Raw genomic sequence first — 13,715 nt, 5'->3', positions numbered from 1 at the left:
CTTTCATTTAGGCGATCTATATATAAATATATATCTATAAGCTTGAGAGAGAGCGAGATCCGGTGCAACTTTTTTTTCCATAAAAAAACCCACCACCAACCGCTAAAATTTGGGGGGGTACAGCTTTCGCCCTGGAGCGGTGCGCGATGCTCTCTCACGCCGACCTCCTGGACGCCCGGCTCGGTGAGTTGCCCCCCAAAGCCTCTCTTCCCCTCCTCTTTCCTCCCTCTCCCTTGCCCCCAGCAGCACCTGCAGCCAAGGAAGAAGCCCCGGGCAGGAAATGGACAATTTGTGCCTGATTTTACCTTAATGCGACTAATTTCTTTAAAAGTAATTGTACTGTATTAAAGTTTGATTTAATTTAACGCCATCTTAAAAACAACAACAAACCACCTATGGAATATGTAGATCCAAAAGCAGCAGTAGCGGAACTAGGGGGTCATTTCGTTTTAGGTTGTGGCCCCTCTCCCTCTCCTTTGTCTTCTTCCTGTTTTGTTTTGTTTTGTTTGTGTCTCCTTTTTGGTCTTTTGAAATAATCCTGCATGTGTGTATCTAGTTTGCCTACCCTTAAGAAATAAACTGAGGTGCCCTTGGCTTTGGACAGGTGGATGTTCGGGAGCCTCTCCCGGCAAGGCGCAACGGCGGCCCCCTCGGGCGAGGAGAGGGTGGCTGGGGGCCGTCCGGAGGCAACTATCCGAGCGGGATGGCTCCCAAGTTCTTAGGGGGTGGAAAGGAGGCAGGGTGGGCCGGCCCGTTTCCTCCCCGTCGGGGCCGGAGCCGGGTTGGCCTAGGGCGCTGGTGGACACCGTCCGGGCCCTCCGGCCGGGGGTCGACCGTGGTGTGCGCCTGGCTGAATCGCGGCGGGCCGCTGCTTTGCCTCCGCAGGGATGAAAGACGCCGCCGAGCTGCTGGGCCACCGGGAGGCGGTGAAGTGCCGCTTGGGCGTCGGAGGCTCGGAACCCGGAGGCCACCCGGGCGACCTGGCTGCCAGCGCGGACTCGGTGGAAGGCGCCACGCTGCTGCCCGGCGACGATATCTCCGCCGTGGGCTCCACGCCCGGCGCGCTCTCGGTCAGCGCCAAGGACCCGGACAAGCAGCAGGGTCAGCCTGGCGGAGGCGGCGGCGGCGGCCAGAACCCCGGCCAGGCCGGCCAGCAGCAGGGCCAGCAGAAGCAGAAGCGGCACCGAACGCGCTTCACGCCCGCGCAGCTCAACGAGTTGGAGAGGAGCTTCGCCAAGACGCACTACCCGGACATCTTCATGCGCGAGGAGCTGGCCCTGCGCATCGGCCTCACCGAGTCCCGGGTCCAGGTAGGCGCTCGCCGTCTGTCCATCTACCAAGCAGCCCAGCCACCCACCTTCCTCCACTCTCCGACCCTTCATCGCCCACCCCGTCCAGGGACAGGGGGCCCCTTCCAGGCCAGGGGGGCGCCCCCGTCCGCAGACCCAAAAGGAGGGTCGCGGGATTAAACGATACTACCCCGCGCTGGTTAATTAGGGTCATTGAGCTCCGCTGATTAGGGACCGAGGGCTAGCCAATCAAATTCCTCACGAAAAGGATTTTCAATCACGGAAGGTTGGGGGGAATTCGAACTTGTGGTTCTCGTTTTGTTTAAAAGTTGTCTCAAAAGTGAGAAAGGGCTGCTGTTGTTTCTCCAGTCTAGAGACGCGAATACAGCAGTTTCATAAAACGGCACCAACTAAAAGCAATGCTTTTGATGCCCAAAAGCGAAGCCTTCCCATCAAAAGAATAAAATAAAATAAAATAAAAATCCTCCCCTCCGCTCCATCACAGCACTGAACAGCACAGACGCTGCGTTACAAAACTTAGTTTATTTGAAGCGGCCTGGGAATTTCGCTGCTGTACATTCAGTGAACGCTACAACGCTTCGAGATCGATTTCTAAGGCAACAGACTGGCACTCCGATTCCAAACACATTGCTCGATTTCACTACCAAGGAATGCGTTTGAGGCAGCAGTGTAAGAAATATTTTCAAAGAGCCTTAAAAACCCAAGGCAGAGAAAGCCTTTGCTAGAAGTTTTAATTTTAATTTGATTAGCGTTTTATGTTAAGGAGGATTAGCAAAACCAGCTCTGTTTACGAACAAACGCATTGGACGCATTATAGAAAAGATGAAAGAATTTAAGAGAAGCATAACAAATCTCTTTTTTTAAAGAGGCAATATTCAATTAGAGCACACATTTGTCCCACTCTTTTAGAAAACAAATCATTTGTGTGTTATCTTCCTGTTTCGCATACTGGCAGGTTTGAATTTGTTTCAGTCCGATTAGTTAAAATGACTGCGCTGTCCTCAGTCCTGAACTTTCCCTTTCCTTGGTTCTTTCTATTTTTGATTATTCTGATTCAAATCACTGATATCGAAAAGGAAAAAGAAATGTATTATTTTAAAAATTATTAAAGTGGAACCAAATTTATCTGGAGGCATTTGCATTTTAGATCTTTTTTTAAAGGCACTAATTAAATGCTGCTGACTCCAATAGCATAATTTTAGTTTGATATTATTAACAAGTTTATGAGGAACTTAATTACAGGGACATCGATGAGATTTCTCTCTGCATAGAGAAAATAAATGCGAATGTACTTCGTGAGTTGAAATCCTCTCTAATTAATTTAGCCAGAAGCAGGGAACGCCAAGCAGATAAATGCGGAGGAAATCTAGAAACAACACTTTTAAATCCCAAGAAGGACTTTTGTGTTTGCGTTCAAAAGAGTTTCTGTCACCATATACCTACCGATAAAAACTGCATTAATATTATCTATTACGTAGATTAGAAAACACTATAATGGGGAGCCTTCAAGAAAAATTGTTACGTATGCCCAAACCAATTTAAAAACAGTAACACCAATGCTAAAACCCGAAAGCTACCGCAATTCTTCTCTGAATATATATATATATATATATGTGTGTGTGTGTGTGTGTGTGTGTGTGTGTGATGTTATACAGGTTTATTCAACCCGTGTAGAACGTTAATTAGTTTAAATTAAAAACGAAATGTGGTTCCCAATAAAATATAATTGGACAACTAACTTGGAAGGGAGAAAGGAAAAGAGCAGGAAGCCTATTAATCTCCACTGGGTTTCTCCAAAGGTTAATAAGCAATTTCATTATCAGGAATGTGATGAACAAAACAAAATGCATAATATAGAATGGAAATAGCGATTATTCACCCACTTCCTCTCCCCAGTGGTGGAAATCCGTAGAAGTAAATGATAATGGGATCCTGGTCCTACAACGATTTACAGATAGTAAACCAAATTACGGAGAATGCACAGATGCATACGATCTTATTTTGGGTTAATTAATTAATGCAGAATAATTACCTCGCTTTATTTACAATTGCTAACGCAAAATAAAACCCTACACACACTTCAACATAAACAAGTGCTTTTCAAAGCCCCCAGTCGCGATTAAAACAGTGATAAAGATTGTTATTCCATTTTATATCATATTGTTTCTTGCCTTTCCTTCGAAGGTAAGCGTGCGTCAGATGGCGACCCGAGGTCGCTCACAGCCTGAAACTAACCATATTTTTACCCCCGTGGTTTTCCAGCCTTACTTGTAAGTAAGTCGCGTTCACCTCAGTAAGACTCACCTCCAAGTGAAATGTGTGTGCGTGTGTGGGGGGGGGGGAGCATTTTAATGACCTCAGCATAATCCTACACGCTGCTAATAGCTACGGGCGGCTGAATAGAAACAGTTTAATCGAGTGGCAATTTAAATATTCTTTACAATAATGTTCTGCAGTTTAAAAAGTAATCAAATCAACATAACCTTCTTAATTAACACTTCAGAATGATTAACATTGTGTAAGCTTGTGCAAAAATAAATTATGGGAAATGTATTTACTTCCCAGTTCATTGTATTCTTGCTACTTGACCAAATGGAAATGAAAGAGTAATGGATGGGTTTATGGTCTCGTTTACACAGCCTTTGCGGCGCGTAGGGGGCTTAACATTGATCCGGGAATGCACTACACGCCCGCCTTTCGAGCTGCTCTCTATGCACCATTATATGCAAGAATAAATTATATTTTTCTCACTTTCCTGTCTTCTACATTTAAAAAACCTACCCCCTGCTTTGTCGAAAAGGCCTATCCCACGCCTAAGCTACCACTTTGCGCTTTCTCCCCCCCCCCCTCTTTCCAGACCGGGTGTAATAAAACCATTCTTTTTATAGCATGCCATTATTAGAAACCAATTTCAGAATTATTTATAACCTGGAATGGCTTATTAAGCAGCAATGCGAGAATCATGCAAATGACAGCGATCCAATGCAATATAATAAGCATAATCATTAGTCTCTCGCGCTGATTAATTAACTTTCAATATTTTATTTACATAAAAAGCAAATCAGTGAAATAACTTCTGCACAGCCAGGCTTGCCTTTCAATATTTTACACCAACCTAAAAATAATGTGCTGAGACTCCATTGACCGTGTCCCCCCGCGCTGGCCGTGTCACCTGCCACATCTTAATAGGGGACAAGCTGAGAGTATTTTCTAGTTTTCTAATAGAATGAGAAATTGCATTTTCTTCCTCTCCCAGTAACTATTAAAGTGTAATGAATTCGGCCTAGAGTTCACGGCTGGCTGATCGAAATGAACCTGAAATCTGAGCTTTAATGCAGCTCCCCAGATTTCCTACCAAATCTTCGCATTAATCATCCGCTGGATTCCAATGAGATCTTCATAAAGCTTTGTGAGAGGAGGGGGTTGGGGTGGGGAGAGAAAAGAAAGTAATATCCTCTCCCCTTTTTCTTCCCCATTTATAGCTGGGGAATTAAACGGGCTATATATTTCCAAATACATTTACAGTATGTCTATATTACTGTAGCAGCAGGTATCATGAAAGTAGAGTTTGAAATTGCAAACTCCATTAGACCCTCAGTGTTGTATTAATAATGTTGGGCAATGGGGAAGCAGAGGGGGAGTCGCTGCGTTTTCTGATCGCAGCCGAAGTTGCCCAAATGCCTGTGGCTAATATATTTCCAGCTCCGAGTTGTCATGTGCGCCTTTTCAAAACCTCCCTCAGGTTCTCTTTCCTTTTTAATCTGTCATGCACCGGTTTCCAAGTGGATACGTTCACATTTTCAAAAGCATATGCGCCGTCGCTCTGAAGTGAGGCGATGACGACCTGATGGAGATTCTTTTACAACCCCAGTAAACCATGACACATAAAAAGATTTTGTGGCCACCATTTAACTATTAACCCTAAAACATAATTGAACACGACTTTTCTCTGTCTCTCTCCCCCCACCCCTCATCTTTTTCTTCCTGCCTTCCTTCCTATTATTATTCCTATAACATTTAAGTCCTTAACAGCTGTTCCTTCTTGCTAATGGCCAATCGCATTTCCCTGTATAAATGGAAGGGTTTGAAAGAATGCGGCGGTGTTCCAGAGCCTCTCAAATCCGCAGAAGGCTTGTAGACTGTCCCTAAAGCGGAGTAGGCACGAGAGGTCGGAGCGGCCCCATTCCAGAGTAGCGCGGCAACCCAGTACGCCCACTGCCCGCAAATAAGACAAGAATCTTTGTTACTAAAGCGCACACGGACAGTTCTTAAAACAAAAGGTTGGAGTGGGACAATAAATACCAAAACCGATTTGGAATTGTTACGGAAATTCCCGGTTCCAAGACTGGAGTTTGCTTCCCTGATTAAAAAAGCAAAGCAACCAAGTGGGATGTATAGCATGTACCCAGATTTGACTCTGGATAGGGTCCAGCCCAGATACACATCTCCATTCTCCCCCCCCCCTTTTTTTGCGCTGCAAAAGTTCCTGCCCTTTCACGAATCTTTTTTACGCATCAACTTGTGGCGGCGACAGTGCTGTGGCAGGGGTAAAACAGCAAGAACAGGGTAAGACACTGCAAAGAGAGAAAGGGGTCGAGGCAGAAGAAGGCAATATAGAACAGGCCAGATGTAGGCGGGGAGAGAGCTGGAGAGAACCACCAAGCTAAAGAATATTCCCACAGAGAAATACCAGGCCAAGTCACTTATTAAGAACCCGTAATATTTACATATACAGTACATGCAAAATTGTGAATATTCGCGACATATACGTTCATGTAATTAACTCGACTAGAGTAAAACCGAAAATACCAACATTGTCTCACGATAGTTTTGCCGCGCGATCCTAAACATGTTTACTCGAAAGTAAGCCTCACTGAGTTAAACTGAGGTATTCTAAGGCTAGAAGGGGAGTGTGCACCATTCAATTCAGTGGGGGGGGGTACTTTAGAGGAAACCTGCATAGGATCGCGGTGCCCGACTCAGTTTGCTTTTATATCCAGCCAAGTCCCACTTGTTCATTTTCAAAAGCCTACTTACAGTGCAATACTAAGGATGTTATTCAGAAGTTGGGTCCCACTAATTTGTGAGAGTCTGATACCCGGTCAAATATGCTTAGCATTCGAGTCTTGTTTATTTATACTTAGTATTTAGACACTTGGGAAAGGCCTAATTTTTTTAAGCTGAGTTGAATGGCTCAGTAGAAAATGAAAAGCTGCTGACACAGATGAGTTCAACGTTTGGTGGAGCTGACAGAAGCTCGGTTGATTAACTAAGGCATCAGAATGAATATCTAAAGCAAAATGCTCCACAATTATTGCAATGGCAGCTCACTTGAAATAATGATTTAATGCATCTTTGTTGCATCTCCTTAATGAGGTACTTGAGCTTCACCACAAGTCAATTGCAAAATAAAAACTTTTGTATATATATTTAAAGCTCAGCTTCCCAGTAAGCAGAAATCTTTTCCAAGTAGTCACTAATCTGGCTTTGTCTCCAATTACATTATATAAATTATTTCTTTTGGGGGAAAGTCTCCCTTATGTTTTATTTACATTTACAATATGAATACTGTATTCCTCATGCCTTGAAGTAGGCAGAAAAACATATGAAAACACCAATTATTTCACTGGGAAGTATGGCATATTCAGTGCTTTCAACTTCTGGTACTCAGGTACAGTAGTAGGAATAACTCCTATTGGAAACCACTGCTAAGCACTCTAATAATAATAATAATAATAATAATAATAATAATAATAATAATAACAATAATGTGTATGGTACCTCTACACATCTATCTGCAATGCATATTCAGAATGCTCCACATATCTGTAACAAAACACACTTATTTGTTTGATCCCAGTAGAGAGATCAATACACAGCTTTCTCCTGTTCATCCATATTCCCATGTTGATCTAGGCTCACATATGCAACAGATGCTATGTGTATGGATCCTGTGGCTGGATGTTTTAGGGCAGCAACAGTGGTTGCATGTGTGATTCCCAGCCATGGGTACCAAATGCAGGGTTCTCAATAACCAGCATAGATAAAATATGGATGCCAAATGTAGATGGGTATGCATCTTCCATATTGTCTGTTGATGTATGCAAATCAGGATACAAAATATACACATATCTAGCCTCACATAAACACACACATAACATACATATGGGTAGCTAAAAATGTACTTCTATATGCAAAAGTCATTGTAAAGAAAGGCAAAGAATGCAGTCCGTATTCTAATTAATATATTTGCTCTAAGCATATAGAACTAATGCAAATAAGGGGTGGATACTTTTAAAACTATTATAAGAAACACAATCTTCTGGTGCATTAGATGAACATGCCTACAGATCCATCTCTGCTCATATTTTATAGCTTATAGTAACATACTTATCTTGATACTTATTCTTGGGTATCCTTCATAAGATATCCCATTAGATTATTTAAAAGTGTTGTAGATCTAGTGAACTCAAGTGGTTAGTGAAGAACGTTTCTACAATCTCAGCCAGAAACCAATTCAACTTGAACTTAAATTAAATCACTGAAATTAAAGAGCCCACATGGCTTGTGAATTCAGCTGCTACTGAACACCTAGTTCAAATATGAGGAATGGAACTTGTGTGTAAGTCTGAAGGTAAATGTGTATATCTGAGAAAAACACAATGACACCATTCTCTAAATGTTTTCTTTGAAATGTTTCACCTATGATTTCGGTGCAAATCTCAAGTGTGCTTAGGATGAGGTACTATAAGAACCATGAAAGTCGTGTCATTCACATTGTCTTAAACACAAGTTTTGCACAACTTGTTTATGGATCAGGGTATTAATTAGACCGCTAGCTCCAGAAATAAGAGATACGTTTGTAGCTTTATTTTTTCTTTCGTGCCTATGCTCACATAGCAGGCCTCCCGAACTAGATGAGTCTAGATGCTTAAGAAAAATTATTATAAAATCTAAACATTACAAAAATAGTAACAGCTGTAGCAAACTCACAATAGTAAAATAACAGATTATTGGTACCAGAGTAACAACTTTATTTTCTACTGTTTTCCGTGGGTTCTATCAGGGGGAAAGGCAGGGTATAAATAAAGATATAATACTATTTCAAAGGGCTAAAATCTAAGGATTGTAAATACAGTATGCCAGCTCTTTTATTTTATCCCTCAAGCCATCTGTGTCCAGTGGGGAAATGTTCCTCCTCTTCCTCCTACACCACCTTTAAAACAGTATTCTCCCTTTTGTCCCCAATGGAAATACAATAGTTGCCCTTATTTTCTCCCTTCACTTATGCCCCTTATTTGTCAATGGAATATATTAGGAGTCGGTTTCGGAGGAACCGTGGCCAGGCTGAAGGAAACAAGGCAGCGAAACTCCTTTGCGTTAAGAGCAATAATAAAATACCAGTGCGTAAAAACCAGTATTTTAGCCGGACAGCAGGGCAGACACGAGAGACGTCTGTATCCACACACAGACGCCTTCTTCCCCCCTCCTGGCAACTCCATCTTCGCCTTTAGGGCCTCCAGCCAGAGGCGTGGGCCCTCAGGCGGGTGGCGGAAGGACGCGGGGCCTGTTCAAGCGCTTTGCCCGGAGAACCACGCATCCTTCCCTCGGCGCTAACCGGCCTCTCTTTTCTCTGTCCTCCCCCCCTTCCCTCCTCGTGTCCTTTTCTTCCCCGCTGGCGACGACGGGCGACCAGGTGTGGTTCCAGAACCGGCGGGCCAAGTGGAAGAAGCGCAAGAAGACGACCAACGTGTTCCGCGCCCCCGGCACGCTGCTCCCCACGCCGGGCCTGCCCCAGTTCCCCTCTGCCGCCGCTGCTGCCGCCGCCGCCATGGGCGACAGCCTCTGCTCTTTCCACGCCAACGACACGCGCTGGGCCGCGGCAGGCATGCCGGGCGTGTCGCAGCTGCCCCTGCCGCCGGCGCTGGGCCGGCAGCAGGCCATGGCGCAGTCGCTGTCGCAGTGCAGCCTGGCGGGGGGGCCCCCGCCCAACTCCATGGGCCTGTCCAACAGCCTGGCGGGCTCCAACGGCGCCGGCCTGCAATCGCACCTCTACCAGCCCGCCTTCCCCGGGATGGTCCCCGCCTCCCTGCCCGGCCCCAGCAACGTGACGGGCTCGCCGCAGCTCTGCAGCTCCCCGGACAGCAGCGACGTGTGGCGGGGAACCAGCATCGCCTCCCTCCGCCGAAAGGCGCTAGAGCACACAGTCTCCATGAGCTTCACCTAATGGCGTCTCCTTCCCGCCTTCCCAGCCAGCCAGCAGCCTGCCCCCAGCCGCGCCTCCCGCTTTCCCGCCCTTTTTGCTTCTTCTAATTCCTCCTCCTCTTCTTCACCTCAGCCCTGCCCTCACTCCCCGCTCCCGCCATGTTTTTGTACTTAAAAGAGGGAGGGGGAAAACAAAACACTTACCAGGGAGTCGACTCAGGATCAGAAGTGAGTGGACTGGTTTGCGGGCAGAGTTTAAGAGTCGGTCGTCCAAATAACACGACCAAGCAAGCGCACGCACACATAAAAACATACAGACAAGGAACACGCTCACCCCAACCGCCGCCTACTGTGCTCCAAGGGCGGAAACACAATCGACGTGTGTCTTAATAAGGACCTGAGAAATACCCAACCTGACAAAAGGACTCGTTGGATCTCCTTTAATTTACCCCCCCGCCCCCAAGTTCCAAGCCCGCACAGCCAAATTCAGATCCAGGCATCTGTTGGGCTTTTATTTTTTTATACAAAACACCAAAACAAAAACCCACCTCATGTAGAAAGACAGCATACAATGTGTGCATGTGCGTGTACAAATAAAGATGAAAGTTGGTTGCAGGGGTTTTGATAGAAAGGTTTTCTTAACGGGCAAGTTTGGCCTTTGGGTGGCTGCGAGGCAAGAATAGTGGTCAGGACGTGAAGCGTGAAGGGGAAATTGAACCGATTTTGATAAAAAACATTTTTAAGCGATTTTTTTTTGGGGGGGGGAGGAAGTCAAACATTATTATTTTTTGAAAGAACCCACTCCAAACACTTCCTATTACTCTCTTTCTTTTTGTGGGCGATTTGATTTCTTTGTTTCGGTTGTTGCTGTCCCTCCAGTTTCTCTTGCTGCCCTCCCTCTCCGAGCAGCAGGCTGATAGATAGATGCCTGGCGCACGTGGACTTGAGACATCTCCAACCTGGCAAAGACTTTGTACAGATAAAGCAATCAGCTATTTTTTTCTCCCTTTCTGCATGTGCTGGTCCAATCCCAGAGAACAGAAGCTATTTCGAAGAATGAACAAACAACGTGAAATAGGATGTTTTGTGTAGATAAAGCATTCTTGTTACATACTGGTCGATTTGTGATATGTTAAAAGAAAAAAAGAAAAGAAAAGAAAACTTACTGTCTGTGCTTATTTATTATGGAATTTTGGGTTTCTTAATAAATGTTTGAGGCTATTATAAAGCATATGATTTGACTTTTGCCAACAAGTTTATATATCAAGTTAATGTAAATGGATAAATAAAATCATTTTCAATATGTGATAATGATTGAGAACGATGGTGTGGCTTGAGATAAGAGGTGTTTTAAACGAGAGAAGAAATAAGATACTTGCTACCTTATTTTTAAATTTAGGATCCAGCGAGGTGGGGGGGGAGGGTTGTTATACATTTGGAAATAGTTTGCTTGCCTGAACTTTGCGATGAAGCACTTCATTTATTACAATTTGGATACTTTATGTGAATAAACTTTTTAATTTCTCTGCGTAAATGACCTTTTAACTCTCACGAGCAAGGTTATAATGACAATAGCAGCAGCAGCAGCAGCACGATGTGCGCGCGCACGCGCCTGTGCTCGTGCCCGCACATCGAAGGACAGGAGAGAGTTACAGAGAAGGAGCAAAAGTCTAGGGCCCTTTGTGTTGGCAACGTTTTGTAAGAAGTGACATCATTTAGTTGTTAAGCCAAAAGCAAAAAATTATTTGGCTAATTTCAAAGAAGCACTTTCAGTTTCACAGAGAGAAGAGGCATGCACGGCTGACTGCAAGGAAAGTCCGCAGATTTCTGACGGTAAAAATCCTAGCATTTTTTTTTTTTTTTTGCCGAATACGAAGGCTGTGAGCTCCAAAAAGAAAAGAAAGAAAAACACAGAAGCCCCAGTGTCGAACTGTATGAAGCCAAAAAGAATTTCTAACAAAAATCTGAAAGGGAGGGTTAAGATTAAAGCAGCGTCCGGGTGTTTTCTTTCATCTCAGTTGACTAAAGGTTGTAGGCAGGGCGAAATGAAATTGACATGTATTTGGAGAAAGCAGAAGGTGCATTTTGCAATCTATCTTTTCGCCGGCTTTCAAATGAGCCGCTGTTATTGTTGCTGTGACTCACTAGACATGATATTAGGGCAGAGAAGACTTCCGCTTCCCTTCCCTTCACTGTTTGCAAACTTGGGCTCTGCTAAAGGGCAGAAGGTTGTCAAGCACCAGGTAGAAAAGGATGCTTCGTTTTTTAATGCTTCACTCAGATCGTTTTTGTCTGCACATCAATTATAGATCTCTTAATTACACACAAGAGGGTGCCCAAGTCTGGAGTCTTTCACAAAAGGGCCCTTGGTTGCTCCCCAGTGAATTCTGCAGATGCTTCTTTAATTTAAAAATATATATATAAAAAGAAGTCAATGATTACAGGTCCAGGATGAGAAGGAAATCACTTTGGTGTCCTGAAGAAGGAGCCCTTTGGATAACTTAGGCACCCCAAATGCCATTTAAATGAAGCTCTAATTTAAAAGTGGTCACTCTCCAGGGTTACACCAAAATGGCAAGAGAAAGGTATAATTCTTTAATACCAGTTTTGAGATTCAGCATTCACACAGGAGGTAAACATAATCAAATATCATATACAGATTAACAGATGATAATGTGCAATCATATGGAGCCATTTTGAAAATAATTTTTGAAAGCTCCCTCTTCTTCAAGCAAAAATATTAATCCTTCCTCCTGATGACACTAGAGCTCCACTGGCCCAGGAAATGAATACTCTTGAAATTTTTATTATGCCCTTTTGTTTGCGTTTTTGTTAAACTAGACTAGAATCTAATTTTCCCCCAGACAGTGAGCTGAATGTATATTCAGTGACTTTAATTAAACATGCTGCATCACACCTATTTTGGTCTTGGGGATACATTTAGAGGCAAATTTTGATTCTCTCATTGACTTCTAAGGTCTGTAGAGTCAGTCCCCATGCACTGATGCACATGACCTCTTTTGTGTGTCTTCTATAATCTCAGTTGATATTAGAGATCTCAGATGGATCTATTTGATCCTTAATCTTAACATCCTTAATACCAGGGGCTTCAGAGAACATAACAGAGAGCCCTTATTTTAATACCCCCCAATTCGGTATCACTTTACATTGATGTCATCCTTCCATTCTGCCTTTTGTCTTTCAATTTATATCATAGTTTCCTTATGATGTGCTTCATGCCTTTAATTGAAATAGGTCATAGAATCATAGAATCATAGAGTTGGAAGAGACCACAAGGGCCATCCAGTCCAACCCCCTGCCAAGCAGGAAACACCATCAAAGCATTCCTGACAGATGGCTGTCAAGCCTCTGCTTAAAGACCTCCAAAGAAGGAGACTCCACCACACTCCTTGGCAGCAAATTCCACTGCCGAACAGCTCTTACTGTCAGGAAGTTCTTCCTAATGTTTAGGTGGAATTTTCTTTCTTGTAGTTTGAATCCGTTGCTCCGTGTCCGCTTCTCTGGAGCAGCAGAAAACAACCTTTCTCCCTCCTCTATATGACATCCTTTTATATATTTGAACATGGTTATCATATCACCCCTTAACCTTCTCTTCTCCGGGCTAAACATACCCAGCTCCCTAAGCCGTTCCTCATAAGGCATCGTTTCCAGGCCTTTGACCATTTTGGTTGCCCTCTTCTGGACACGTTCCAGCTTATCAGTATCCTTCTTGAACTGTGGTGCCCAGAACTGGACACAGTACTCCAGGTGAGGTCTGACCAGAGCAGAATACAGTGGTACTATTACTTCCCTTGATCTAGATGCTATACTCCTATTGATGCAGCCCAGAATTGCATTGGCTTTTTTAGCTGCTGCATCACACTGCTGACTCATGTCAAGTTTGTGGTCTACCAAGACTCCTAGATCCTTTTCACATGTACTGCTCTCAAGCCAGGTGTCTCCCATCCTGTATTTGTGCCTTTCATTTTTTTTGCCCAAGTGTAGTACTTTACATTTCTCCTTGTTAAAATTCATCTTGTTTGCTTTGGCCCAGTTGTCTAATCTGTTAAGGTCATTCTGAAGTGTGATCCTGTCCTCTGGGGTGTTAGCCACCCCTCCCAATTTGGTGTCATCTGCAAACTTGCTCAGGATGCCCTCAAGCCCATCATCCAAGTCATTGATAAAGATGTTGAACAAGAC

The 13,715-nt window shown here is 44.0% G+C and overlaps 1 protein-coding gene across 1 annotated transcript; it reads left to right on the top strand.

The window, feature by feature from the left end:
• Positions 1 to 887: 887 nt before the first annotated feature.
• OTP (orthopedia homeobox) lies at positions 888 to 10,914 on the top strand. The gene is made up of 2 exons (XM_035099507.3): positions 888 to 1,310; positions 9,007 to 10,914. The coding sequence occupies exons 1-2, from the start codon at positions 888 to 890 to the stop codon at positions 9,535 to 9,537; spliced, it is 954 nt and encodes a 317-aa protein (XP_034955398.3). The 3' UTR covers positions 9,538 to 10,914.
• The last annotated feature ends 2,801 nt before the right edge of the window (positions 10,915 to 13,715 follow it).

This window comes from Zootoca vivipara, chromosome 10 (assembly GCF_965207765.1).
Source record: "Zootoca vivipara chromosome 10, rZooViv2.hap1.1, whole genome shotgun sequence".
Lineage (NCBI taxonomy): Eukaryota > Metazoa > Chordata > Lepidosauria > Squamata > Lacertidae > Zootoca > Zootoca vivipara.
The sequence above is the reverse complement of the archived record's forward strand: the minus strand, read 5'-3'. Positions and strand labels throughout refer to the sequence as shown.